Source organism: Mastigoproctus giganteus, chromosome 6 (genome assembly GCF_048544385.1).
Source record: "Mastigoproctus giganteus isolate SK-2022 chromosome 6, ASM4854438v1, whole genome shotgun sequence".
Lineage (NCBI taxonomy): Eukaryota > Metazoa > Arthropoda > Arachnida > Uropygi > Thelyphonidae > Mastigoproctus > Mastigoproctus giganteus.
Window position 1 is genome coordinate 146,873,734 of NC_143580.1, and position 27,394 is coordinate 146,901,127.

General features: G+C 40.0%; 1 protein-coding gene across 1 annotated transcript in view; it reads right to left on the reverse strand.

The window, feature by feature from the left end:
- Window positions 1-27,394, reverse strand: part of Naa20A (N-alpha-acetyltransferase 20 A) — a 166,786-nt gene that overhangs the window by 15,378 nt on the left and 124,014 nt on the right. The window contains exon 5 of the mRNA XM_090376522.1: window positions 25,998-26,134. Within this exon, the coding sequence (XP_090232648.1) occupies window positions 25,998-26,134 (137 nt within the window). The remainder of the gene's footprint in view (window positions 1-25,997; window positions 26,135-27,394) is intronic.

Consider the following 27,394-nt stretch of genomic DNA (forward strand, 5'->3'; position numbering starts at 1 on the left):
CACTTTACTCTCAATTATTACAAGATCATCTAGCCCACTGTCAGTGTTTACTTCATCTATGGCATTCCCCTTTCTGAATAACTCCTCATGTGTGAATGTAGATGCAAAATATTGATTTAGTTTGTTAGCTACCTGAGCAGGATCATCAACAGTTAAACCATCAATATCAAGTGAACCAATCTGATTCATCCCCTTCCTTCTAGAGTTTACATAAGTAAAGAACTCCTTGTTTTTCTTTGCATCCCTTGCCAAAGATTTCTCGTAATCTGCCTTCGCCTGCCTAACTTCCTTTGTAACTTGGTTACAGACCAGCTTCTATCTATCATAGGCTTCTATGTCACCCATTAATTTATATGTATCCCATGCATTTTTCTTCTCTGCCATATGTCTCATTAGTTCATCTGACATCCATTTAGGCCTGAACCTTCAACAATATTTCTTAGTTGGTATGTAAAGCCTAGTAACTTCCAAGATAAGTTCTTTGAATGCTTCCCATTTTGAGTTTACTGTTGGTAACATCATCAGTTGGTCCCACTGTATAGAATTTAAATACTGTCTCAGACCATTGTAGTCGCTTTTACAAAAGCAATAACCGTTCCCTTTACTCCTGATGGTAGTTACCTCCTTGAGTAAATCGCACTTCAGCACACTGTGATCACTGCCACCTAGTGGTTCCTGTGTCTGCAGATTCTTAATGCATGAAGAATCACTACCGATAATCAAATCAAGAGTATTGCTCCCTCTAGTTGCCTCCCGAACATGCTGATTTAGAAAACAATCATCCAATACATCCACAAAAGCCTTGCTAGTGTGTGAGTGACCAACCCACAAATTCCAGTCAATATCTTGGAAATTAAAATCCCCCATTATAAGACTCTCTCTGATTTACTGGCCCACTATTTCCCTGTACAGTTTCTTATTATACTCATCAGAGTTATTAGGCCTATAACACACTCCTATTCTCAATTTTGATGTCCCAATGCTTATGTCACACCAAACTGACTCGACACTGCACCGTCCAGCGATGTTGACTGGCTTCACTTCCTTGGATTTTATGTGTTTCTTAACTAATAAAGGGCAACAAGATTGATGAGGGGAATGAAGGGATCCTCTTACCAAGAGAGGCTTAAATTCTGCAATTTGCAGTGGCTGGAGACTAGGCACCTGCGAGGTGATCTGATTGAGATGTACAAGGTCTTCAATGGGTTGAGCACGCTGAATTCTGATGGGATTCTTCCATTTGTTCAGATTACAAGCCTAAGGCTGGCTTCAATTTTCAATTTCATGACTGGAAGTTTCCGGTGCTGGGTATCAGTTGCTGTGTGGAGGAGGTTATCCAGGAGTAGTGTTCCAGAGTTGCAGGTGATGCTAGCGACGACGAAAGACCTCGTTTGCATAAGTGGTTAGTGCACAGAAAGCATCGTTAGATTCTAGTAACTTGGTTTCTGGCCGAAGTGATGTAGTGTGGAGGTCTAGGAGTAGTTGGATTCTTAGGTCTAAGTATATGTTGCATAAGTGCATCACGTGATCCCAGTCTTCAGGTTCTCCGCAGGTACAGAGGGCATCCTCGACTAGGCCGAACTCCAGAAGGCGTCTCTTGAAGGACCCGTGGCCAGTTAGTAGGAAGGAAGCATACACGTTTGGGAAGAACCAAGTGGAACGTTGTTTGTTGATGTAGGTTACCTCTGGTAGGAAAAGTTTAGTAGTTGCACCAGTTGTGGAGTTATTCCAGGGTTTGCCATAGGGTTATCAATTCTAGCCACACACGTTTATGTTACTGTTTGATGTCTGTATCGGTAGGGGTTTGAAAAGTGAGGAATTCAGCTTCCTTATTCTTCTTGATGGCATGAGAGAGTCCAATAAAAGCGACGTGGAGGTCCAAGGGGAGGCAGCCTGTTAACTACAGCCTGTTAGTAGCTGTAGGGCAGCAGTTGATGTCATTCTACATGCGTGGGTCATTTGTAGTAGCATAAGTTGTCGAATTTGCTGAATTTTACGTTGAGCATGCACTAAAATCATTCTGTGGTACCATATTGCAGCTCCATATGTGACAATTGGTATAAATATTGCTGAGTATCGAAGGCGTTGAGTTGGTCCTTTAAGACCCCAGTCCTTGTGGGTAAAGCGTGCTAACATAGTGATGTAATTTTTTATCTTTTCTTTGATAGCTTGGATATGGGGGATGAAAGTTCTCCTGTCGTCCAGAATTACTCCTAGGTACTTCACCGATCGGTAGTTTTTCAGTGGGCAGGTATTAAAACGTATGGTAGGAGGTCTGGAGAAGTCCAGTTTGCCTTTTAATAGGAGGGTTTTGCTCTTCTCAGTGGAGACTGAGAGTTTATTTTCCATGGCCCATACGGACAGAGCAGAGAGAACAACCACAGCCTGGGTTTCTATGGTGGCGCGGGTGGGGCCCTCGATGATGATAACCATGTCGTTGGCATAAGAAAGCTGAGTAGTGTGTGGGTAGTCCCTCAGGAGCCAGTCGTCGAGTATCATATTCCAGACAGCTGGCCCCAGGATGGAGCCCTGGGGACAGCCTTGGGTTAGATGTCGGGCGATGCAGGGATATTTTGTTTTGGTGCTGGCCTTGTGGTTAGAGAAGTAGCTTTTGAGGCAGTGGTAGAAATTCCAGGTACAGTTAGAAACTCTGGCCCTCTGAAGAACGCCCGGCCTCCACACTATGTCAAAAGCTCCTTTGAAGTCAATGAAGATTGCCGGTACATAAGTTGCATCCGACTGTTCTGCAACTTTGAGGGTTTTAGATAGGGCATCAATTGTGGAGCACCCTTGTTTAAATCCAAATTGAAGTGAGGATGCCAAACCACTGGCTTCATATCGGGGTTGGAAGCGGGAGAGCAGCAGTCTCTCAAAAACTTTGCCAAGAATGGGAAGCAGTGCAATCGGGCGGTATGCCTTGGAGCTCTTGGAGCTACTTGTGGGATCCTTAGGTAAGAGCCTCAGGTTAGCATGCTTCCAACGTGATGGAAAGTTACCCTCATTCAGACAGGTGTTGAAGAGCTGAAGTAGTATCATTGGAGCTATGGCCCAGAAATGTTGCACAGTCTCACCTTCAATAAAATCCAGACCAGGAGCTTTACCTTTTTTGATTTTTTTAATTGCTGCATCGACTTCCTCCTCTGTGAATGGTTCCTCCATAATGTCTGGCTGGAAGCTGGAATTATGTACTGCTATCATCCTGTGGATGTCAGTGTCAGAGTTGGTGTTGTCCTGATATTAGTTCATCCAGAATCCGGTTGATTGTATCTTCCCAGTGCGTAGTCTCAGATGAGTCATCAGAGCGGACAGAGTGTATGACATCCACGGATTCCAACTTATTCCTCACAAGTTTGTGGACTAAACCTCACGGATTCCGGTTCCCCTCAGTCTCAACAAGGGAACGCCAGGAGCTCTGCTTGGCATGGTAAATTTTGTTAGTGTATTCAGGGCGAACTGCTTTGAATCGGTCTCTATACTGTTCTATGATGTGAGCAGGTTCAGTCCTCTTACGTCGGTACTCTTTGCGAGCGCGCTTCAGGGAATTGCGCAAGTTAGTGAGTTCATGCGACCACCATGGTACAGATCTTGGGTACCTGGAACGTTTTTTCATGGAAGCCTCTGAAGCTTTGAGAAGCAGACTCTGCACAAAGTCTGTTTTCTGCATGCTGTTCATTGATTGGTAGGAGTTGCTAGCTGGGCCATGAAGAACATCTTTAATTACATTGTCAAACTGGTCCCAGTTCACTGTTTTAGTAGAGAATCTTACAATATCCTGGATAGACACCTGACGAGGGAGGGCAGAATCGGTAACACTGTAACTGATGAGGCGATGGTCACTAGTAGTGGCCGGGTCACATACCTGCCAATAAAGGAGTCGATTGCGAAGAGAAGAAGTAGTCAGTGTGATGTCCACGTTAGACTCTCCAGTTCCCGAAGAATAGGTGGTTGGTTGTCCTGGTCTGTTGATGATTTCAAGGCCACGTGAGGCAATGAATTCATCTAACGTGTCTCCTCTTGCATCGGTAGAGGTGTTGAACCATTGTGTCGACCAGGCAATCGAATCTGCTGCTATTATAACATCAGTGTTCTCCAGGAGGTCAAGAGCTTGTTCCAGTCAAGCTATGTGTGGGAGGATATCTGTACCAAATTGGAAATATGCTGTTAGGACCACAATATGGCCGAAACTGCCTTCTATTGTAGCCCCCGCTAGGTGAGAGTGCAGAGTGATTCTATCTGTGTTACTACTAAGTCTGGATTGCAGACAACGATAGCAGCGAGACACAATTGATTTGTCGTCTGGATTTTCTTGAAAGCCAGGGGGTAACCAGAGACTGTTCCATGGACGCAGTATGGTTCCTGAAGGAGAAGAATATCTAGATTCAACTCGTCCATTAGAGTATGAAGCTGTGTTGCCACTGAGATGGATTTTTGGCCATTGATCTGAGCTATACGAAGTCTGGGAGAGGGGGGGGTTGGGCATCCTATTTTACATAGTTAGTCTTATTGCGTACTATATCTGCTGCTCTTCTATATAGTGAAGCCAGTCGACATTGATGGACAGGGCAGTGTCGAGTCAGTTTGGTGTGACATAACCATAGGGAAATCAAAATTGAGAGTAGGAGTGTGCTATAGGCCTAATGACTCTGATAAGTATAATAAGATACTGTACAGGGAAATAGAGTGGGCCAGTAAATCAGAGAGTCTTATAATGGGGGATTTTAATTTCCCAGATATTGACTGGAATTTGTGGGTTGGTCACTTGCACACTAGCAAGGCTTTTGTTGATTTATTGGATGATTGTTTTCTACATCAGCATGTTCGTGAGTCAACAAGAGGGAGCAATACTCTTGATCTGATTATCAGTAGTGGTTCTTCATGCATTAAGAATCTGCAGATAAATGAACCACTAGGTGGCAGTGATCACAGTGTGTTGAAGTGGGATTACTCAAGGAGGTAACTACCATCAGAGTTAAAGGGAAGGGTTTTTGTTTTCGTAAAGGCGACTATGATGGTCTGAGACAGTATTTAAATTCTATACAGTGGGACCAACTGATGATGTTACCAACAGCAAACTCAAAATGGGAAGCATTCAAGGAACTAATCTTGGAAGCTACCAGGCTTTACATACCAACTAAGAAATATTGTTCAAGGTTTAGGCCTAAATGGTTGTCAGATGAACTAATGAGACATGTGGCAGAGAACAAAAAAGGCATGGGATACATACAAATTAATCGGTGACATGGAAGCCTATGATAGATATAAGTTGGTCTGTAACCAAGTCACAAAGGAGATTAGACAGGCAAAGGCAGACTACGAAAAATCCTTGGCAAAGGATGCAAAGAAAAACAGAAAAGAGTTCTTTACCTATTTAAACTCAAGAAGGAAAGGGACGAATCAGATCGGTTCACTGGACATTGATGGTTCAACAGTTGAGGATCCTGCTCAGGTGGCTAACAATCTAAATGAGTATTTTGCATCTACATTCACACATGAGGAGTTATTCAGGAAGGAGAATGACGTAGGTAAAGTAAACATTGGCAGTGAGCTAGATGATTTTGTAATAACTGAGAGGAAAGTGGAGGAGAGATTGTTGAGAATAAACATAAAAAAGGCACCTGGGGTGGTTGGGATCTATCCAGTTATATTAAAGGAGGCAGCAAAGGAAGTAAGCAAACCCCTAGCCATAATTATGAGAGCTTCTTTGGACTCAGGGGAGGTCCCCATAGACTGGAGATGTGCAAATGTAACCCCAATTCACAAAGGAGGATCAAAGGCTGACACAAGTAATTATAGACCTGTTAGTTTAACTTCTGTTCCAGGAAAATTAATGGAGGCACTGGTTAAAGAAGCACTGCAGGATCATCTAGACAAGAATTCAGTTATAGCACAGACACAGCATGGTTTTGTTACGGGCAGGTCTTGCCTGACCAATTTGATTGGATACTATGATGTAGTCACAAAATAACTAGATGCAGGGAATAACTTTGATATTATATATTTGGATCTTAGAAAGGCTTTTGATACTGTTGCACATGGAAGACTTCTGCACAAATTGGAGCAGTGTGGCATTGGAGGCAAATTGCTGCTATGGATAAAGGGATGGTTGAGTGGCAGAAGACAGAGAGTGGTAATCAATGGACACTGCTCAACGTGGACTAATGTTATTAGTGGAGTTCCTCAGGGTTCAGTGTTGGGTCCGTTGTTGTTTTCTGTATTTATGAATGATATTGATGATGGTATATCAAGTTTAATGTCCAAGTGTGCAGATGATACAAAGGTTCGCAGGGTTGTTAAGGACACTACTGACGCTATGCTGCTGCAACAGGATCTGAAAGGTTGAACAGATGGGCTGAGAGGTGGCAAATGAAGTTTAACATTGACAAATGTAAAGTACTACATATGGGAAACAGCAACCCCAGAGCAACGTATCAACTCTGTGGTACTACACTGACAGTGGTGGAGAATGAAAAGGACCTGGGGGTAATTGTGCAGGCAGATATGAAGTTCTCTGAGCAGTGCAGACGAGCTGCAAGAGTAGCTCATGGTCTCTTGTAAATGATATACAGGAATTTTTCTAGCAGGGATAAGGAGGTGATTATTCCCTTGTATAAGGCAATGGTCAGGCCACACCTTGAGTACTGTATACAGGTCTGGAGGCCTCATTTCAAGAAGGATGTAGAGTTGCTGGAACGGGTACAGAGAAGGGCAACAAGATTAGTGAATGGAACAAAGGGTTGCTCTTACGAAGAAAGGCTTAAGTTTTGCAAATTACAGAGTCTGGAGACTAGGCACCGGCGAGGTGATCTGATAGAGGTGTATAAGGCTTTGAATGGTTTGAGCATGCTCAATGCCAATGGAATTCTACATCTTGCTCAGAATAATCAGCTCAGAGGGCATAAATTCAAATTGAGGAAGGACGGATGTCGGATAGATGTGCGGAAATTTGCCTTTGGCCAGCGGGTGGTTGGTTGGTGGAACCGACTTCCATCACTTGTTGAGGTTGATAGCCTAAACAAATTTAAGGCTCAACTGGACAGGTATTTTGAACGAACGGAGGGGTGAAATGGGAGTGGTGTTTTTTTTTTTTTTTTTGGCTGATGCTGAATAAGCTTGCTTTCTTGCATCATATGCCTCTACTAATGCTAATGCTAAAATATACAAGGCATGCTCCATCCCACACAGAGTGGTCGTAGGGTTTGTTAATTGCTTTGCAATTTGAACATTTAGGAGGCAAGGCTTTGTTGGGACAGTCCTTGTAGAGATGCCCTGCCTCAGCACAATGCCCACATATTGGTTGTTTTTTAAGACACTTAGCAGAGGTGTTCCCATAACCAAGACATTTGTAGCATTTCAGGGCTGGTACAAAGTCTCTGAATCTGTGGGATGACCAGCCCAGAAAAATTCTATCCTGGCTGTGTAGGAATCTCTTATCCTGGGGGACACTTCTATAACCCAATTAAGTCGACCACGAGTCTGTGCATTGGTGGAAAATTGAATTTTCATCTCCATAATGGCCTCTTCTTTGCTCATGGATTCAAAGAGATTTCTGTTATATACTTCCTCCAGTAGGCCATCTTTTTGGATTGAGCCATCTACATCAAACACAATTAAACTTGGCCCCCTGAGTTTAGGTGTTTCAAAGGTAAGAGTTAGATCTTCAGCTGTGCCGCAAGACTTGATCTGTTCTACATCTGACTTAGTGGCTGCTTCTAATATTATCCCTTTGTCGCGAATGCTTTTGATTTGGAGATTGTCTTTTGTTTTTATCTTCTTTAGGACGGTGTCCTTCACTCCATCGCTATCTGGGATGTCGCACCCTTCTCTAGCTTTTATAATCAGCATATGCTTGTTCTGTGTGGTGGGGATCTGAGGTAGTTTGAGCGTGGCAGCATAAGACAACTGGTGCCGAGTCTCTTCATCAGAAGCTTGGTTGGAGGGTAGCCCGGTATTCAGAGCTGCTATAGTTGGATTTTTGGTTACTTTAGATAGAGTTTTATTAGTTTGTTGGAGTTGGGCATTGGTGGCCTTCAGCTGTTCATTTTCTATAATGACCTCATATAACTTTTTCTTTAAAGAGCCCCAGCAGCGCGAAATTTGTAATGATACGGCCCTGGTGATGTTGCTGTTTTTGCTACTGAGGCAGTAATCCATTTTGCGCCTCAGTTTGTGCATAATTTTAAGGTTGGGAAAATCTTTGCTTAATAAATTCGGCATTTCATCCCATTCCTCTTCATCCTCCCATTGTTTAGGGGGGGTGAACCAGATGCTTCGAGTCTTTTGAGAACCTTTTTCTTGAGGTGAGGAAGTCTCTTTGTGGATGCTGCGGGAGCACAATCACTGTTTCCCCCATTACAATCGGCATCATCGCCGCCGGGAGAGTTGTCCGCGGCAGGTATGTCGTGTTCATTTGCCACGGAAGCCTGTTGTATCGTGGTCCGAATTTTGTGTCTAGTCATCGCGATCGAGGAGGGAACCCCTCTGAGTTTTCTTCCCCCAAGGACTGGTGCAGTTGCCTGCAGGAGTGCAGTGAAGCTTTACGATGTGCATTTCCTTTTCCAGCCATCATGCAGAGCTATAAGCAGGAGATGCCAAATCAAGCATTAAATGGGGAAGGGTAGTCAGTTTACTATTCTGCAGTAGAGTTGGAGGAAGAACAATAGCGTTTAAGTCTATTGGGTTAACTACAGGTGGTCGCGGGCGGGCAACTACTGCCGAAGGCAATATAGCGACCAAAAAGCGCTCTTCACAGCAGTGACCTTCAGCCGGTCAGACAATGGCAGTAGTTTGCTTCGGCTTTAACAAAATTGTTCAAACAGAAATTAAAATTAAAAGTTACTTATCTGCTATAAGTCCAGTGCCTCCATGACCCGTATGATTGGAAAGGATTTGGCATCCACTATAAGATGATATCTATCATATTGGGTAATAACCTAGATTTTTTACTAAATTTAAGTCACTTTAGAGAGCACAATTTACCATCAACTTGTACTACCAGCCACCTGGCCGTCGTCCCTTCATGTGGACATGTGTGTGTGTGTATATACTGGTTCAGGGTGGTTCCCAGGCAAATGCCCATCTCCACCTAAATCATTTAAAACAGAAAATCTGTAAAGTGGACCTGATAAATAAAAAAGATAGCTAAGAAATAAGAAGACAAAACATATTTTTGAAAAGAGAAGTAAAATAAAAAATAAATAAAAAAAATTTTAAGTTAAGTTAAGTTCATAATCTAAGCTAAGTTAAGTGTATAAACAAGAAATTTTGAATAGGAAAGAATAAACGTAAATATAAGAGAGATGTTTGTGAGTGTAGTATGTTGTTTATGTCAGGTCACTTTGCCATCAGAAAGCAGCTGAACTCTTCAACTGCAATCTGATGCCCGTCCCTGGCACGTGGAGCCGGACCTGGTTCTATCTTTAAAAGCTGAAGCGCCAAAGCGCAATTAAACACTCAACAGAGAGAGTGCTAGACTGTTGAGTGCCAGCTGTCCAGCCTTGGGCCGCCCAAACCCAAGAACTGAACAACAGGCGAACAAAAAAAAAAAAAAAAAAAAAACCCACTTAAGTGGTCCATGCCCAGGAGCCCCAGACCAGACCAAAAGCTTCCAGGTCTGAAGCTCCCAAGCCCTGATGCAATCAATAAAGATTCTGGTTGTAGACGGCCAATTCAATGTCCGTGAGGTTTCGTATGATAGATCTTTTAGGGAACACAGCATTTGCATACTCTTGTAAGGCCTGAAAGTTATTAACTCCTTGCACCAATCTATGTACATTATCTTCATTAAAATTAGCTATCTGTTTTCCCAAAAGACACCGTTCAGCATTATAATAAGGACAAGAGAACAAAATATGCTGCCGCTCCACAAGAACACCATGGATCCGGCTCCAACCCTCGAGAATACAGTTTATCTCTGATCGACCCATGACCTGTTAGCAAAAAACTGGTATACATAGACGGACAGAACCACGACGACACCGGTTTAGTAATGGAAAATCTGCCACAGGAATGATCTTCCTGGTTATCTCTCCCACCTCTGAAGAACTCCACCGTGCTCTCCATATTCCGACCAACCCAGTCCAAATTCGAAGTTTCTCCTCCTTAACTGTAGCTGTAAGGTTCAATGACATCCCTAGATATTGTGCAGGAATACCTTTCCGCATCGCATACATCATTCCTCTATAGACCACATATAAATCCAGAGGTAACAATCCAGCAATCACCTGAAGTGCCACCGTAGACACAGTCCGTGGTGCATACAAATAAGTCAGTATCATAGAACATTGCAACGACATTAACTTACGTTGGATTCTAGCCTTGAACACATCCGCAATCCATACACCGGCAGCATAAGCAATAATTGGTAAAAAGATCGTCTTGTAATATAAACTCATAGTTTTTTTACTAAGACCCCATTCTCTTCTTGAAATTCGTACAACTGAGTAAATAAACTTCTTTATTTTGTCATTCAAATGTGCAACATGTAAATGGAACCTCATCCTATCATCCAGTATCACCCCCAAGTACTTAATGTTGGACACAAAAGGAATTTGCCTTCCGTTTAACACTACTCTAGGTGGGCGGTTATAATTAAAATGATTTTTAAATACCATGAATTTAGTTTTTGTGGATGAAATTTTCAACTTGTTCAAGGCAGCCCAATCAGCAAGGTCCACCAAAACTTCCTGTATTTTATGCTCCAACACAATTCTAGATCCACCCGGGACCCCCACAATCAAATCATCCGCGTATGCCACACGGAAACAACTTATGAGACTCGGGCGGAACTTTTTAGTAATTTGTTGAAGACGCAGACCGAGTCAGTAAGTTTGAATCCTAGATATAAAACACTTGCAAAGGTTGTTGGAAGTGGCTTGATTGGAGAGGATGAACCAGTTTTATCGAAGTCAGTCGGGAATCGTGAGAGTGCTCGCGGGGCTCCTGAATCCCAGTCTGACCCTAATAACATCGTTATTTTTCGTCCATCAGAAGGCTCTGAGATTGACTCTAGTCTGAGCGTCAAATCGACAGTGACTGAGGCGTTTAAAAAAAAAAAAAAAAAAAAAAAAAAAGAGTACAAAAACATGAAAATTAAAAATATTTGTCTATTGCGAAACAAAGCAGTTCTGATGGAGACAACTTGCCAAGATGATGTAAGCAAGATAACCGAGAATTTAACATTTAAACAAGCGGGTTTTTCGGTTGAGAAACCTAAGTTTTCCAATCCAACTGTGTTAATTTATGGTGTTCCCAAGGATCTCACAAAACAGGATATACTTGAGGATTTGTATTGTAAAAACCTTAAGGATTTTAATGTTACTCGGGAGGAGGTTAATCAAGAGGTTTCCTTTAGGTTTAATTCAGGTTCGGGACCAAATGTTACAAACTGGATTATAGGATTTAGCCCTCGTCTCTATAAATGCTTGTTTAAGAACAACAGAATCTTTTTGGGATTTGAATCACACCGTTTTAGAAAATTTACTTGGTCAGCAAGTGTTTTCGTTGCCTTGGCTATGGCCATTCTTCGCTGAACTGTTCACATAAAACGGTGTCATGTGGCCACTGTGCAAATAGTGGTCATATTTATGCTGAGTGTCCCAGCAAAGAGAGTTCCCCTAAATGTATCAACTGTAAGAGGAGAGGTCGCGACCACGATCACTCAGTCCGAGACAATAAGTGTCCAGAATATATCAGAGTTGTTGAGATGACAGACAGGACAACATATAATGAGTAACGACAATTATTTTCAATCTACCACAGAGAACTTAAATCACTTCACAGGTTTAAAAGTTTTGCAGATAAACGGACAACGGTCTCGTGCTGTAGCTGATGAAATTCTTGTTGCAGCTTTTGAGGGTGAGTTTGATTTGGTTTGTATTCAGGAGCCATACTATACGGCCCAAGTGGGAGGACATGCATACAAGGTTATGGGATACCCGTTGTCATGCCGAGTTCTTGCTGCTACAGATGTTCCTCCAAAGTCAGCTATGGTGGTTTTGAATCGGGATATTGTATTGACGGCCATTACTAATGAATGTTCTGCAGATATAGTATGCACGATGGTGGCGCTGAGGGATCTTTCCTTTTGTTTGGTTTCTGCATATTGTTCTCCTTTGGCAGATTTTCTGGTTTGTTTGCATCATCTGGATAGGATTTGTTCGAGGTTTGTTGGGAGTGGACTGATACTGGCTGCGGAATTGAACACTAAATCTCATTTTTGGCCTAGTGGTGTTGTTGATTCTCATGGATCTCTATTGGAAGACTTGATTTTAACACACAATTTAAGTGTACAGAATTTACCAGATAAGCCTTTTACTTTTTCTACTTGTCACGGCCAGTCAAATATTGACGTGACTGTTGTTTCTTTCGGGTACGTGGAGAGAATACTGAATTGGGATGTGCATTCTGATTTGTTGAACAGTGATCATAGAGCTATTTCCTTCTGTGTTGCTCCTGATAATGTGGAGGGATTTTGGAACTGGTACTCTGAGAAGATTTTCTATGGAAAGAGTTAAATGGGATAAATTTGGTAGTTATTTGAAATCAGTGTACAATGATGAATTTGTATTATCCCTGAATAATTTGAATGCGGAAGAGTTGGTAGCTCACGTTGAGTACCATTTGTTTCAAGCCACGTTGCATTGTGCTAAAAGAAAACAATCTAAAGTAGTCCCGGTACCATGGTGGTCAGTCGAACTGACTGTTTTGAGGTCTAGGGTGATGAGGGCTAGAAGAGAGTTACAGCGAGGCAGACACCTGTTTGGGCGGGATGTGGAGTTGCTCGCTGGTAATTATCGATCTTTAAGATGACAGTATCACAAAGAAATTGCTCGAGCCAAGCAGGAATGCTGGCAGAAATTGTTCAAGGAGGTGGGAAATTCGGACCCTTGGGGTCTGATTTACAGAATATCACGGGATAAGTTGGTACGAGGTGAAATTTACAATACTGTGGTGACCGAAGGGGTGGAAATGATTGGTTTAGTACTGTTCAATGGATAGTTGGGGAACTTTTTCCTGAGGATGTGTTGGAGTCGGATACAGTTGATCAGGCCAGAATACGTCTGAGTAATCTGGTGTATGATGGTTCATCGGAGATAAGTTTGTTTTCGTTGTTTGAGCTGGGGATAGCCACCGCGAGGCTGAACACTAAAAAATGTCCAGGGTTGGATCTGTTAGAAAATAAAATTGTGTTGAAGTTTTTTGAGGTCTGCCCAGATGTATTGCTCAAAATGTATAATAAATGTTTGTTGGAGCGAGTGTTCCCGAGATCGTGGAAAGTGGCTCTTCTCAAGATTCTACACAAGCCCAGTAAGCCTCGTGACGATCCTCGAGCTTATAGGCCAATTTCGCTTTTATCAAACCTCGGTAAGCTGTTCGAGAGGTTATTGCTTCCTAGAATAGTTGACGTCTTGACTGTTGGTAATGCTATATCGAATTTTCAGTTTGGCTTCAAGAAGGGTCATTCGACCGAGGAGGCAATATTGACATTAATTAATCATGTGAAGTCCTCTTCCGAGAAATATGTTTTGGTTGTGTTTGTAGATTTTGAAGGTGCTTTTGATTCCGTGTGGTGGGAGAGTGTTCTGAGTGTTTTGAGGAGGTCTGGCTGTGACCGGTATTTATATGGAGTAATACGTTCATATTTTAGAGATAGATTGGTAAAGGTATGTGCGAAGCACCTAATGTATAGCTATTATGTAGGCCGAGGATGTCCACAGGGATCAGTGCTGGGTCCAATTTTTTGGAATGCCATACTGGATCAGTGGTTGCAGAAGTCTCTAGCTATTGGACAGCATGGCTTAGAGGAATTGAAGGAAGAGCATTGCCATTATGAAGCAAAACAGTTTTTAAACTTAGCTTTGATGAGTCTATGAATAGCCTCCAGTTCCTGTGGGTTGTGCTCCACATTCAAAGCTGTCATCAAACCATTGACACCACAGCAAGTAACAAGGTTGTTTTCACTTTTAAAATATGGAGTCAAAGCATTCTGACTGCTCCTGCACACGGACACCTTGACATCTGGTTGCAGAAGATTCCACTGTTGGAACCCTGATCCCAGAAGCTCCGCTTTATCTTTCGATAGATCTAGGTCTCGAATTAGATCACTTATTTAACCTCGAGTGATTCTGTGTGACTCTTGTTCTGGCACAAAATCAGGATCCTGTGATGTTGAAGGCCCAGGTTGACCATCATTCCTCACACTATCCCCATCTTCATCAGACTCCAAAGCGTACTCTTCTGGAAAGTGAGGTACAGGCAGACCATCCCCATGTGCCACTGGTCGGATAGCTGATGGGATGTTGGGGTATTCCACAGTCCACTTCTTTTTTTTTTTTTGAATGCCATGCTGAAGAGGAGGCACCATGCAGAAATAACAGTCATTTACATGATTTGAAGCTCCCTCCAAATCATTGGGATGGCAAAAGGCATTGGTCCTTTGCTATTTAACCATCCATGGAGATTTACAGCATGTGTTGCAGCAAATATGAGATGCCCAGGGTTTGTCTTCATCCCATACCTTACAGCCAAAATAATGGTAGTAGGCTGTTTTCACAAGCGGAGTCAATTGGCGTTTCTGAGTGGAAAATGTCACATCACAACCCACACATAGCAAAAATTATCAACACTGTTAATACATTTATGTGGTATCCTGGCTTTTTACATAATTTTTGTCCATAAACCTGGGGGGGAAAAAATGAACATCACTCATAACCACTCGCAAGATAAATGATACACAGAAATACAAATACACAGAAATAAAAAAATAAAAAAAAACATGGCATATCGGTTCCTGTTTCAGTGTTACCAAAATATCTATTCTCTAGACTCCAAAATTCCCTGGTATTCACCAATATTCTTCTAAATCATAAGAGGGGCTATATCATAGAACTGACAGCTAACTAAGAGTTTTAAATATCATATTCGTTTTTCTCATGCTGAAATTAAGAATTGATTATTTTCAAGCCAGAAACATTTTTGGTGTTGACCAGTGTAATCAATGGTCTGTTCTTGTTGGTCTACTGTTGGCTATCCAGGGTTCGGTGCTGGGCTCACTGTTGTTTTCAATATTTCTTAATGATAAAAACTGCAAGTATTATCAACCCACTGCAGGATGGAAGCCTCCTCAACAATTCATGCTGAGGGAAATGGACCATAATCTGTCACGCTGGTCCAGTGCATGTTGGCAGATCGATCATATTCAGCAGTCAGGGGATTTATTAATGATATATGAAGGTATATCACAGCTTAATGTCTATGATTCCAAATATAAGGCCGCCGTAGCCAAGTGGTCATGAGCACGGGTGCATAAGTACACGTGCCTTGAGTGACCAGGGTTCAAGCCCGTGACTGCTGAATATGGTGCTGTTTCTTGTATTCTGTCTATCTTGTGAACTCCTCTGACCGTCTGGTCATCCCGCAATATAAAAACAGAAAATTTTAATTTTAAATGATATGAAAGTTTACAGGGTGGTTAATCAAAGTAATCAGGGTATGCTACTGCAACAAGATCTAGGAAAATTAGATAGATGGGCTGAGATGTGGCAATTGAAGTTTAATATTGACAAATGCAAGGTACTGCACGTGGGAAGCAGCAATCCAAGTGATTAGTGAACTGGGGGTAATTTTGTAGTCAGATGTGAAGTTGTCTGAGTAGTGCAGACAGGCTGTCAGGATGCTCATGGGGGGTTTTGTAAATGATATACAAGTATTCTGCCAGCAAAGGATAAAGGGATGATTGTCATTTTGTATAAGGATAGAATTCAGACCATCTTGAGTACTTCTTAAAGGTCTGGAGGCCTCATTTTAGGAAGGATGTGGATCTGTTGGAATAAATGCAGAGAAAAAGATGATCTTACCAGGAAAGGCTTCAAGTTCTCCAAATTGCAGTCTTGGGAATAAACAACTGCAAGGGGATCTGATTGAGGTGTTCAAGGCTTTGAATGGATTGCATATGCTCAATGCTGGTGACATCCTTTTTCATGCTGAGACAACACACAACAGGCAACAAACTTAAGTGTTGCTTTTTGTAAGAGAAAGTTAACTTAGATCACATAGACAATAAAAGTAAATAAATAGCACATATTGTGGTACATAGTATACAGTTAAAAAATAAATAAATAAAATAAATAATAATTTCCTCTTCCAAAACATAGCATACACAACATGCCATATTCTGGAAGCAAAATATTTCATATAACTGTTTCACTGAAGTTTCATTGTCAATCATCTTTTCCACAACAGACAATAAGGAGTGTATTTATTTTGAAAGGCCACAGTCTGCTAAGCAACATCAGTTTCCTCTAGTCAGCATATGGGTTGTTACAAGTGAATAAAATTTGCTGTGTTGACATGCAAATGACTGTGCAAATGACTAAGTTCTAAAAACATTCAGTAAACTTATTTAGCAAATTGTTATCAACAATAGGAAACTAAATAATACATTATTATCAGTGAGTTGCCAAGCTTATTCTTAAATAACAATTACAAAGTCCCATTACTGTCTAGCACGTTTTTTCAGGTGGTTGGAGTTTGGCAAAAAATTTATGGCTCTGAGGTGAAATCACCATTCTGCATAATCAACTTTAACCACTGCTCTGGTCAATCCAACAACTAAAGAAGATCCAGGTGATTTGCTATAGTATCAGAACTATTAGTTTTTTCCAATACAAGGAAAATATCTGGATCTTCATATAGAAATATTCCATACTACTATAGATATAAATGTATATAATAAAAGAGATGCATTTAATGTCAATGTAGTCTGCCTGGCAAACTGGAAATCTAATATATCAACATCAGTGCATGCAAATATCATTTTATCCCAATGCCTCAGGATTGCTTCCATTTGCAATAAAAGTACAACCTGTGCAGCAAACATAATAGTATTGTACAAGCTGATACATAATAATTTTCCTATCGCTTACATGAAATACCTTCAGGAAGGCGATAAATATAATTTCAAAAAATTATTTCCAGAACCCATTGTTCCAATATAATTACCATAATTTATGGATTTAGAGCCATGTATATTATGTACATAGGATATGCTTTGCTTTCTTGGTGACGAAAACTTGTACCCCTGGCCTGCAAATTATAGTGTATCATTTATTTTATTTTATAATAACACTAAATACTTAAGTTCACACTAAGGTGACATGCAAATTCAGCTCAGGATAGGAACGGATTTGCGATCCCGGGCTTACCCGAGCTAAAATTTATATCTTGCATCATCTTTAAGCTGTCCTACACTCTTTGTTCTTATTTCTCCAAAATTATTAGGGCAATCCAAGGATGTAGGAGAAACTACTTATTTGTACTACTATATTTTTGCCTTCATGGAGTTCAGGTACTATTATTCCTACTCTTATTAGTTTTTATTCATCTTACTATCCACATGTTTCTCTTTGACTTGATGTAATTTTAACTAATTAGCTATTTACAGGTTACCACTTCCATCATATAGGGGTCACCACATGCACATTAACTCTCACTAGAGGGATTTACATTCCTTTCATGAAAACAATTGTTGTTAATACATTTGGGTCACATCTTGGATACAGTAGATATGCCTTATGCCTTACATTTATTCATATTTTAATTAATAAATTATGTTCCCTAACGGGTCAACAAATTTCAATATGTGCCTGCATTATTACTTTATATTATCTTTCTTTTGATTCTAAATTTTTTAATCTCTAAATTTATTACTATTATTATTTTATATAACTTAGCAGATATTGATCATTACAGAAACAGAGAGCTCCTTATCGTTTATTGCCTTCAGTGTGGGTGATTGGCCCCAGACGAAGTCACCTAGATTATTATATATTTTTTTTTTTCTTTGTGCAAACCCCAAACACGAGAGGTATTAGAACCAATATTACTTAGTACCATGCTTGGGTTGGAGGTTGAGAGGACGAAAGAAGATATTTGTTGACATTGGACTTGAACTTCTGTAGATTGTAATTCTCAGGAAACACGTATGAAGGAAGGTTGTTCCAGAAAATGGCAGTTGAAGAATAAACGGGGAAGATGAAAAGTTGGTTCTGTGAGTTTGAAGTTGGACAGTAAATGGATGTTGGCTGGTGGCGGCGTGTTCGGACTATTTTGAAAGAGAGAGTGGGAATTATAGAGGCCAATTCAGAAGCACAGTGCCCATGGAAGTATCTGCAGAAGAGGCATGCAGCAGAAGCAGTACGTCTATGAGAAAGCGAGTGGAGAGACTCTGTTAGAGATGAATCATTAATTAACCTAACTGCCCTCTTCTGAAAGGAATCAAGAAGCCTGAGAGAGGTTATGGGGGCACCACCCCAGATATGGCAACAATATTCCATGGCAGGGCAGATTTGCGATTTATACAGAGTGAGCAGCTGTTTGGAAGAAAAGTAACGGCGAGAGCGAAAGAGAAAACTAAGTTTTTTAGATGCAGAGAAAGCATTTGTAATGTGCTTGTGCCAAGAGAGATTAGAAGTCAGAGTAATCCCCAAAAGAGATATATCATTTTGCCTAGAAATCAAATTGTCACTAAAGATAAGCATAGGAGAAGAAGAATCCTTTTTGCCAGATATAAGACAAGACTGAGTTTTAGAAGGATTGAAATCAACTAAGTTGTCTTTGCCCCACTGAAGAATTATCTGAAGATTGGCATTTAAGGAATTGGTAGCAGATTTTTGAGAAGTTAAAGCTGATTGTGCAGGACAAGGTTTCTCAAAATGGAAAGTGGAATGCAATGTGCTATCATTGGCAAAACCATGGATAGGTTTTCCAGTCAATGGAAGAAGATCATTAATATACAAGAGGAAAAGAGTGGGAGAAAGAACTGAACCTTGAGGGACACCGGCATTAGTGGAGAAGTTAGAAGACAGAGAGCCATCTACCATCACCCTCAGTGAGCGATCAGAGAGAAAACTGGATAACCAATTACTAAAAACAGATGGCAAACCATAAGATGGAAGCTTGTTTAGAAGACCTTTATGCCAAACACGATCAAAAGCCTTTGAGATGTCAAGAGCAACTACTTGTGTTTCACCGAACCTTTCCATTGAATTAGTCCATAAATGGGTAATATAAGCCAGAATATCACCAGTGGATCGACACTGACGGAATCCATACTGGCGATTGTTGATCAGATGGTAGGTTTCTAGGTAGTTTAAGAGTTGGCGGTTAATTGATTTCTCCATTACTTTAGAAAGAGTAGAAGTAATTGCAATGGGACGATAATTGGATGGGAGGGATTTGTCACCCTTTTTAGGAACTGGCTGGATATGAGCAAATTTCCAAGAAGAAGGAAAAACACCTTTCGAATAAGAAAGTAGAAAAGGCGGCAAAGAACAGGAGTAAGTTGAGGAGCTCAGGTTTTGAGAACAAGTGGAGAAATACCATCAGGACCTGGAGCTTTCTTAGCATCAAGATTCGTCAAAATCCTTCTAACATCCATTTGACGGAAGACCACAGGAGGCATTGAATGGAGTGTGTTGGGAATGAGTTGGAAGAAAAATGGGATGCTAGCAGCTGGCTGGATATGAGCAAATTTCCAAGAAGAAGGAAAAACACCTTTCGAATAAGAAAGTAGAAAAGGCGGCAAAGAACAGGAGTAAGTTGAGGAGCTCAGGTTTTGAGAACAAGTGGAGAAATACCATCAGGACCTGGAGCTTTCTTAGCATCAAGATTCGTCAAAATCCTTCTAACATCCATTTGACGGAAGACCACAGGAGGCATTGAATGGAGCATGTTGGGAATGGTGGGAGGTGTTTTACCAAGATCATTAATACATGAGCTGGAAGAAAAATGGGATGCTAGCAGGTCAGCTTTATCCTTGGCTGAAGTGACAACAGAACCATCTGGTTTGGACAGAGGTGGGAGCAGAGATGAGCAAAAGTTGCAGCCAATAGCTTCGTCAAGAGACCAGAATGCTCGGCTACCATTAGGGCAAGAAGCAAGTTTTCTACTCTTAGCCTGTTCAAACTCTAGTTTGGACTGATTAATAACTGCTTTACAATTGTTGCGAGCTTTGGTGTAGGCAGAAAATGAAACTGAAGAATTAGAAACAAGCCAATTATGATATACAACATTCTTCTCTTGAACAGCCTTAGCACATTTATTGGAAAACCAAGGTTTAGATAAAGGACGAGATTTGAAAGTGGATTGTGGGATAAAAGATTCCATTCCTGCAAGAATAATTTCACTGACACGATCTGAGCAAATGTTTATTATTATTATTATTAGCTATATGGTGCAAGGAAGCCTGAGGCTTATGTTGCACCAGCTAAAAAAAAAAAAAAAAAAAAAATTCCCCCGGTTACCCTAAGAGAAAGAGAAGGAATCACCAAGAAATGGAAGAATGATGATATCCATATCAGGACCCTGGGTGTGCCAAACCCATACTCACAGATGTGAGCCCCTGGGATGAAACATCAGAAGTTTTGAAACAGTAATCCGACCAAGGAAAAGAAGAAAAGAAATCTCGCAGGTCATCCCGTTTTGCATTCTTGTAATGCCAAACAACACGAGGTTGGGAATAGCCATGAGATAAAGGTTCCATTGGAGAAGGGACAATCACCAAGTTGTGATCTGAAGTGCGTTAAGGACATCTCACTTCGACAGTGTTCTTAGAAGGGTTGTTTGTGAGAAAAAGATCAAGCGTATTGGATGTATGATTAGGATTGTCTGGTATTCTTGTAGGTAAATGAACAATCTGTGCTAAGTCATTGGTAATTGCAAAAGCCTTAGCATCTCGACCTGCTGGGTTGGTGTGACTAGAAAATGGAAACCAGCTGGAGTTGTGAACATTAAAATCACCAAGGAAAATTACCTCACTGTTAGGAAAGTTGGACTGGAGAAAGTCAAGTTGCAAAGAGAGGAAGTCAAAGAGCTCCAAGTGATTAGTGGAGTTGGGAGAACAATAGAGACAACAGATGAATTTGACAAATTTGGTAGAGAGACCATGTATATTTGTAAAATGAATTAGGAAGTGCTTGGGAGGTTAAGATCTTTTTGCAGATAAGCTTGCTCTATTAGTTTGACAATTCATGGTGTATTCAATAGTAAGATAAAGTGGGAGGGACATGTTGTATGAAGTAATGAAATTTTTGGATATAGCATACACGAGGTAAGAATATACCCAAATCCTTGACATAACATGGCCTCAACAATGCTCCCCGCATGCACACTACTCGGACTCCTTCCAGTCACTATCTGGCAGAGTAGAGGTAGCAAGATTATACACTAGCTGATCCGGAAACCTCCTAGAGAGTTACCAATAGGTTCGGTCCGGTGTACTAACTAGCGGCCGGCCTGCGAACACCATTTTAGAGCTGTACTCTCGAAATGTAAGGAATATTGGATCTCGCCACGACGTTCATCATAACCTCAAAAGTCATCAATCATACTGCATCATGGAAGAGATAGGGAAGGGTTGCCCGGAATTTAGCTCTAGAGACTAAACATGGGTTCCACCAGTTCAAGCCTCCAATAAGCAAAGTGGTGGTATTGCACCGGTGGATGAGTCATCTACCACCTAGTACTACCTGGTAACATAGAGGGGTGGCTTTCCTCCATGTGGCATGGGCGCCACACCTCGACCACTGCTTACGTTGGTTCACACCTGGGTGGTCACCCACCATGTACTCGTGCATGGAGGTTATACCCAGGATTACTAACAGTCCCACCATCGTGAAGGTGCAAGCAGAGGATTTGGCTGGCACAGACTGTCCGGACTTCACCGAAATTGGGTCCACTTGACTTGAGTGTCACCCGAATATCAGTTCCATCAGCGTTTTAGACTCCCAGGTAGCAAGTACAGCTTGTCTGTCATATCTGAGACAATGTCTGTGACAACCTCAAGGACCAAGAGTAAATAGCGATAAGTTTTGTATAGATTTTAATTTATATTCTCTTCTCCCCACCCCTTTTCTTCCTCCTTCTACTCACCTTACATTATCCCTTGTGTTTTCTATTTATCTATCTTAGTTTATGTCTTCAACATAAATTACTATACACAACGTATTATATACACATGCTCGTAATGCATCATTGCTGTTGCAAGTGCATTGGCCCATAAGTATTAGTTAGAGTTTGTTGGTTACAATTTATTAACTTTCTTTCCATATTACTCCTTATATATATTTATTTATATAAGGATATAAATATATACAGAGTGATTCACTACCAGTGCGACAAACTTGTAGGAGATGTAGGGGGCACAAAGACGAATCGGAATCACACAGCATTGCAGGGTCCGAAATGCCTTTGTCATGCGGTAAAGGACGTTGAACAGGAGGTCAGATGAACAGTGATCCCGCTGGAAGTCAGCATTTGCGAACCATTTCTGTTGAAGAAACCAAGTAGCGAAAGTCCTCCGGAGTGGATAATCCGCAGGCTCCAATGATTGGACTTATTGCAGATGGTATGAACTCATTTGGTTTGTTGATAGTATCCTCCATACAGTGGATTGGAAAATACCCAATCGTTGGCCTATTGCTCAAGTACTGGTACTCGGACTGCCTTCGGCATTCTCCTCATTGTCTGGCGTCTTCGTCATTCGCTCTCGATTCATGGTACCTCTCATGAAACAACCAGTCTCGCGTAACCTTCTGTGCACACATGCAAAAATCGTAAGATGAGGAGCACGCCTGTGCGGGAAATGTTCCTGGTACAAGCGCAGAGCGGCACACCCGTTACAGCCAGCAGCTCCATACGCGAGGTGCATGTCGGCCAGTTCAACGTTTGAATACTCGTCCATCTTACTGCCTCGGGAATCCATTCGCAAATGCTGACTTCCAGCGGGATCGCTGTTCACGCGACCTCCCGTTCAACGTCCTCTATCGCATAACGAAGGCATTTCAGACCCTGCAATGCTATGTGATTCCGATTCTTCTTTGTGCTCCCTACACCTCCTGCAAGTTTGTCGCACTGGCAGTGAATCACCCTGTGTGTGTGTGTGTGTGTGTGTGTGTGTGTGTGTGTGTGTGTGTGTGTGTGTGTGTGTGTGTGTGTGTGTGTGTGTATACAGTGTAACTTCTATTTAACAAATATTACGAACTTCTATTTAACGAATTTCTCTATATTACGAATTTTTTCGCAAAACATTGCACCTTGACACGAAATTAAATGTAAAATTAACCCCATATAGTGAAGTGTTTAGTCTCTCTATAACGAATTTTTAAAAAAATTAGTTCATTAATTATCCTTTTAGTGAATACTTGTGGCCATTGATGCCGTAGGAGGGTCTTTGTTTCATTTTTGTTACAGTTATAAAACCAAATGGGTTTTCTTAAAAGTGGTCATAAACTTTACAATAAATAGGGTAGATTTGTAAATTGATGTTGGCTCAGGGGAAAACGAAATTCGCTGCAGTAAGCCTTTATAGCATGCTGCGGCAGCAATACATAGAATGCTACCATAGTCGGTTTTTAGTAATGCCTACTGAGTGACATTCGCTTCTCACCTCAACCGTACCATGTGACATTCCTGTCAATCATTATATGATATGTCTGTTCTCATCTAACTGGACTCCCAGTACATGGTTTCATGATTTTTTTTTTTTTTTTCATTCGTCATCAATCACATAGCTATATGCTGTTGTATTTTTTTTTTTCTTCTGAAAAGTAACATACAGCATACATTAACCGTAAATTTTCTTTTGTGTATAAATGAAAGTCGTATATTTCTTCAAAGTGATTGATAGAAAAAGTCACATGATACTGTTGAATTGGCAAGCAAACGTCATTGAGTAGGAGATACTAACAATTCACTATATGGCCAGCACAGCGAAGTTTGTGGTGTATGTATCAGCAAGAGCTGCAGTCCAGTAATTTTTACAGTTGCGGAAACAATGTCAAAGAGAAAGTGTTTAAGTATTAATGATAAAGTAAAGATTTTTCATGATACTGACCAGGGTTTTAAGAAAAAAGATATTGCGGAGAAATATGGCATACCTGCAAGCAGCTTATCTACGATTTTAAAAAATCGAGAATCAATTTTAAATGCAATTGAAGGAGGAGCAGACAAGAAGTGAATTAAGTTGTGTATATATACGAAGATGTTGATAAAGCTGTTCTAAAATGGGTGCAAATGATACGTGAAAAGGATATACAGATATCGGGTCCAATAATTAAGCAACAAGCTCTGAAATTTGCACAGTCTCTGGGACATACAGAATTTAATGCGAGCACTGGGTGTCTAGATAAATTTAAGAATTGCCACAGAATTGTGGAAAATGTTATTTGTGGAGAATGTTAATGTAAGCGAAGAAGATTGCAACAGTTGGAGGAACAATACCTTAAAGAAGATTTTGGAAGAATATGAACCTAAGGATGTTTTTAATGCTAACGAAGTGGGTTTATTCTTTAAATGTTTACCGAATAGAACACTTGCTTTTAAGGTGATAAATGTTTTGGCAGAAAACAAAGCAAAAAAAGAAAGAATCACTGTGCTAGTTGGAGCAAATATGACAGGAAGTGAAAAATTAAGACTTTTAGTCATCAGAAAATCAAAAAACCCAAGATGTTTTAGAGGCATAAAACCTTTGGAAGTCGACTAAACCTTTAATAAAAAAAGCACGGATGACGAGTGATATCTTTGAAGACTGGATATTAAAACTAGACAAGCATATAACAAAAGATAAAAGGAAACTCGTGTTGGTAACTGACAACTGTCCGGCACATCCTCCAGTATTTCTGCCAAACTTAAAAGTGTGAAGTTGTTTTTACCACCAAACGTGACATCAAAACTCCAGCCAATGAACAAAGGCATTATTAAAAGTTTTTAATTTCATTATCGAAAGCGAATAATAATGAATATTGTCAATGTGTTATCAGAAAATAGAAACTTGGAGGTTACAATTAACCTTAGAGATTGCAACTCTGAACTGGCAAAAGTTTGGACAAACAATGTCACTGAATACACTATTCAAAATTGTTTTTCAAAAGCAGGATTTGCATTGAATATAGAAGTCAAACAACAACTGGACGAACAAGATGAACTGCCCCTTTCACAACTGAAAAACTTTTGGACATCATTAGAATCCTCCGGAAACATCGAAAATGAAATAACACTGGATAGTTATGTTTATGTAGATCAAGGTCTGACTAAAAAACGAACATCCAAATTAAGATGAAATACTGCTGAACAGTGTTAGACACAACCATGATCATAAAGAAATTAACGATGATGCTGAAGACACATCAGAACAACCAGTAGAAAAGCCAACTTGTGAAGAAATGATTCAGGCTTTTAAAATGGTTCGTATGGGTCTACAGTTTTGTGAAATGTTCCTGATAATGTTTTTAATGCTCTAAACAAATGAGGTTTTCTTTGAGAATCAGACGTTTTTTAATTGTACTGTGCAAACAAAAATTACAGATTTTTTAATTTGTGATACCAGCAAAAATTGTGTAAACGAAATTTAAATAAGTGTTTTTGAAATAAAATACATTAAAAATAAATGTAGATTCATTTTCATTTTCTAATTAAATAACAATTTCTAATAAAAAAGATATTCTCTGTATAACGAAATTTCTCTATAACGAATTTTTTTGCTGGATTTATCGAATTCGTTATAGAGAAGTTCGACTGTATATAAATTAAAAATAATAAAACTATAAGTATTGCCTAGGAATCAAATTCTAATAAATTTATTCTTTAATTTTCAGTAAATAGTTTAATAATATTAGTTTTTGCAAGTATTTCAAAAACCAGAAGGTATGCACTATTCAACTAAAAAAATCCAGAGGGTATACGGTGTACACCCTCCACTGCAGGTCTGGTTATAGGTCTGTGAGATGAACTATGGATGGTTCAAGAACTTATTTATTCAGACATTTAATAATTGATTCCCCCAATATGAATTCATTATTCATGGCCTTGCAGAGAAATAATTCCTGTTCCCCCAAAAAGAGAGTAACTTATTTTATGACCATTTATATATTACTAACACAAATAAACAATTAATTTAAAAATTAAAAAAAAACCTATCATAATGTCCTTTTAACTCAACTTACCAAAAGCATCTTCATCTGGATCTCCTGAATAGTATTCCAGCACACGCCTGTAGACACTGTAACCAAGCTGTTTATACATATCTACAGCTACCTTATTGGATACACGAACGAACAAGTCAACAAAATATGCTCTCTTCCTGTGGAAATTATATATTTCTCAGTTCTTATCATTCCCAAAAAAAAAAAAAAAAAAAAAAAACATTTCAAATATGTTTCAATAAAAAAAAAAAATCTGGAATAAAATAAAATTTCTTCTTTAAATTGCACCACATCTTGTTCTTAGTAATGGATAGTTAAATTGTAGGATGCCACCAAAAGACAATTAACTCAATTAAAAATTTAATTCATTAGGTGCAATATAAGTAGACCAAAGTGATCACATTTGCTGAGCTCCAATGGAGGAGGTAATTTGTGATAGTTATATTTTTAATAATCTGGTCGATATATTTTTCAAACTGTGCCAACAGATAAAAAATTATGTTAAAATATACTTACAAGCTGTCTCCAGCATTTTTTTTTAGTATAGTAATAAAAAGGAGGCGATGTTGTTGGTGACTGTTATTCAGGAAGCGAGAAATATGGTTTGAAAAAGGATAAGGGGAATAGGACCAGGGTATATTAAAGGCCAGATGAATGTGATCAGTATTATGATCACAGTCATTTGGCCTACACAAACAGTGGAGGCCAGTAAATCAGAATGTCTAATAATGAGAGATTTTAACTTTCAAGATAGTGACTGGAACCTGTGGTTTGATCACTCACACAATAATACGAATTTTGTGGATTTATTGGATGATTATTTTCTACACCAGCATGTTATGTCTGCATGGGACAAAAGTTAATGATGTTGTATGACATTTATCATCTTTTAAGGGCACAAAAGGTGATACTGTTGTACACGTTGGCACCAATGATATTAAGAGTAGGAGATTTGAGAATTTACTCAACAAGTACAGGGCAATGTTGAAAAAAAAGTTGTTAGGATTGAAATCGAACTAAATCAATCAATTCAGCCTGGAGAGACTGTGCAAGTTAATAGGGGAAACTGTTTTTACAGGGATGGGAATACACTTAAATGGATGGGTGAGAATATTTGCTTATGCTATAAGTGGGCTGGAAATCTGCTAGCTGAGGTAGTTACACAAATGGATTAACAGCAACTACAGACAGTAGTCTAAATGATTCTTGGATTGCTTCTATTGGAAAAATGCAGCAGCCTGGAAGAGAAGGTATCAGGGATTTCAAGAATGTGCTGGGGGAGGGGGGGGGGTCCTAATGGAACAAGCAAATACACTGGTTTGTCAGGGTTACTAAGAGTAGAGAAGTAATCCATGGGATACTTGAGTACAATGATGCTAAGAGCATAGTGAATAAATCTGATGAATTTTAGTATTAGT